The sequence below is a fragment of the Athene cunicularia genome (assembly GCF_003259725.1).
Source record: "Athene cunicularia isolate RWA chromosome 9 unlocalized genomic scaffold, athCun1 chr9_part1, whole genome shotgun sequence".
NCBI classification, from domain to species: domain Eukaryota; kingdom Metazoa; phylum Chordata; class Aves; order Strigiformes; family Strigidae; genus Athene; species Athene cunicularia.
In genome coordinates, this window is record NW_020799110.1 from 24,521,943 (window position 1) to 24,524,770 (window position 2,828).

A 2,828-nucleotide genomic window follows, 5' to 3' on the forward strand; every position below is an offset into this window, starting at 1 on the left:
AAGAGTAAGACATTGGCTACCAACATTACAAAAATACACTGTGAGTGAAAGAAATAGTTATTCTTATCACAGCACGTCTGGCTAAGGATCCTCTCTTCTGCAGGTGCTGCTGTCAAGGTTACCCCCTTTGCTCTGCATCATCTATTTTTATTTTCCTATTTTCCAGAAAGGCATCTGCTACAGGTGGGTGAAAATCTTGGTTCTATATCTCCTCCAAAACATACTGCCTTCCCACATCAGAACAAAGCTTAGAACTGTGATGTGATGAAAGATCTGTGGCCTTCTGGCACCAAGGAGGCAGAGTGATCAACCCATGTCTTCTCTGATATGGGTCAATCACTTCTTCAGAAGCTGAGTGATTTCCATCAGGCTTGTACGCTCACAGGGTAAGGACTACTCCTCTGCTGTGGCTGTGCTCTGTGTCAGCTCAGGATGGTGATGGAGCAGGTGACACCAGGTGAAGATGCTTCCTTCTGACAATGGTTTTGAGAGATGCTGAGATCTCTCTGTATCGAAGCCCATATAGAAAAGGGAACAAAACTTTAGGCAGAATCATCACAACATTGCAAACTGTCAGGGAGACCCAGATTCCTGTCTGCAGTCTGATGACGACATTAATGCACAAGAATGATTCTATAAAAAGGGCCAAGAGTGGAAAGAAATAAAAAAATAACACAGTGTTGTGCATTAAGAATGTTACACTGGCTCTGGAGCAGATGCTCTCCCAAATACCTGATTTTTTGGTTTTAAAATACAGAAGAGCATAGCAACAAAATATTAGACACAGGCAGAGAAAGATAACCGTGTTAGAAAGCCAGAAGCAGAGTTTAACAGCATCTGTCCCATTCAAAGTTAATATTAGTATTACTGGAACCGAGCACATTTCCAGGACACAGGGCACAAAGCTGTGAGTGCTCGATAGCACCAAGAAGAAAATCCCAGGGAAAGCCCCAGAACACATCCATAGTAACACAATAATTTTTCTAGTTCGTGAAGGAGGCAGAATAGCAACATAGCGCAAAGGAAACAAAATAGCTATGTATGTGTCCAAGACTATTGCAGCAGCTGTGAACAATCCTCCACAGTAAGCCACTGCCAGCAAAAATAATAGGAGGACACAAGCTTCCTTTGGGAGATGTACATGTGCTGCATTGAGAGCAGCTGACAGGGTGTAGAACAACAGGTAGATCAGATCAGAAAGCAGAGCATTTCCCAGCAGCATGTACCTTGTTTCCTGACGGATGCTAAACCTAGAGAAGATCACAAACAAGATGGTAGGAATGATGAGGACACCTGCCACGAGGCAGACAACTGGAGGGATTAAAAACATCTTCATGTTTATGCCTGATGGATTGAGAGCCCATTCCTCCAGCAAATAGTACCAAGAAGTGTCATCCAAATTTGAGGAACTGTTGAACTCTGTCTCCCTGTGGTGGTATACAGATGTATTCGCTCTTTTTACTAAAGTACAGCCAGAGAGCTCCATTCCTTAGGGCTTTGGGATGATTGTCTGACTTGGAGAAGGCAAGATCTTCTACACTGCGTCCTCAGAAAGGCAAATGCAGCAGAGGATGCAAAAAGCCCATAGAAGCAAACTGGTTCCTGTAGCAAATTCTACCAGCTCTTCTCAAGGACAGAAAGTTGAAACTTGTTGAATTCTGTGGTGCCAAAAGATGGTTTTGGTGGAGATTTTCTTTTCTTCCTTGCAAAATCTAATGCTTAGAAAATAGAATGAATCTTTGTGTGGTTTAAAAAAAGTCTAAATCCCTCAGCTAGCTCTTTGATCAGAAATGAATGGGTTGATCGCTTTCAGTAATTTGAGTTTGTTCTCATCACATTATCAGTCCAATGAGGCAGAAGAATTATTAGCTTGATTAAACAAATATGCAATGATAAAGAACAACATTCCACGTGTACTGATGTAAGAGTCATAAATGTGATTGGGTGATGTTTTGTACCAATGTGTATGCAACAACACAATTGATTTGAACTGATCAATAAAAATGTCTCTCAATCTCCTTGTAAAATTGTATCACAATGGCTCTAGTGAATGAAATTATCTTATTTATAGATGACAAACCTCTTTGCTTCAGTGAATCAAATCATATTATTTATAGATGACAAGCCTTCCCCTGCTTTTTTTTACTGCATGGTATATAAATACTGAATTCTCATCTATTACAAATTTACAGTCAAACTCTGAATTGTCTGGGATGAGTGACATACTCTATAATGTATCAGCATACCCTACAGCAGACTTGGCATTTCCAATGTCCATCTGGAAACCAATCCTTGGCTTGCTGGCCAGCATGCTGCTGCTGCTGCACTGCACTGCTTTTACTATCAGATCTCAGTATCAGAGCTGGGAGTGCAATGGAAGAATTGTGAAGGATCTGGACTGCAAAGACGGAACTCTTCTTGCAGGCATGGTCTGATCAGAAGAAAAGCTGGTATTTTAATAGGCTCAACACTGGCTAATAAAGCTTTACTTTTAGTCAAAAAGACTGTATCGATGCAGTTGTACATCATCATCTGTGATGCAAAGTGGGAATAGCAGCACTGTTTTATTTCATGGTCTACACCTTCTGCAGTTGCTTATCCCTGTGTACACCACACAAAGCAGTGCACCGCTGCTATGGCTTTGCTGTTTACGTGGGGCATAAATAGCAAAGACAAGATATCTGCAGAATATGCAGCTTTGTCAACTCCCAGCTCTAGTTGCTCTTCTCACCAGTGGTGCAGGGGTATCCTGGAGCTTTTTAAGTAACGGTAAACGTCAAAGGATTACTCCCAGTATTTGAAAAATAGTGTGTGCACAAGCCAAAAGT

General features: G+C 41.4%; 1 protein-coding gene across 1 annotated transcript; it reads right to left on the reverse strand.

Moving 5' to 3' along the window:
• Window positions 1-427: 427 nt before the first annotated feature.
• GPR148 (G protein-coupled receptor 148) lies at window positions 428-1,486 on the reverse strand. The gene has a single exon (XM_026854739.1). It carries the CDS (start codon window positions 1,484-1,486, stop codon window positions 428-430), a length of 1,059 nt encoding a protein of 352 aa, XP_026710540.1.
• Between the last annotated feature and the right edge of the window lie 1,342 nt (window positions 1,487-2,828).

Excerpts from the sequence above, each read along its gene's own strand:
- GPR148 (XM_026854739.1), bottom strand. The coding sequence starts at position 1,486 with ATGGAGCTCTCTGGCTGTACTTTAGTAAAAAGAGCGAATACATCTGTA.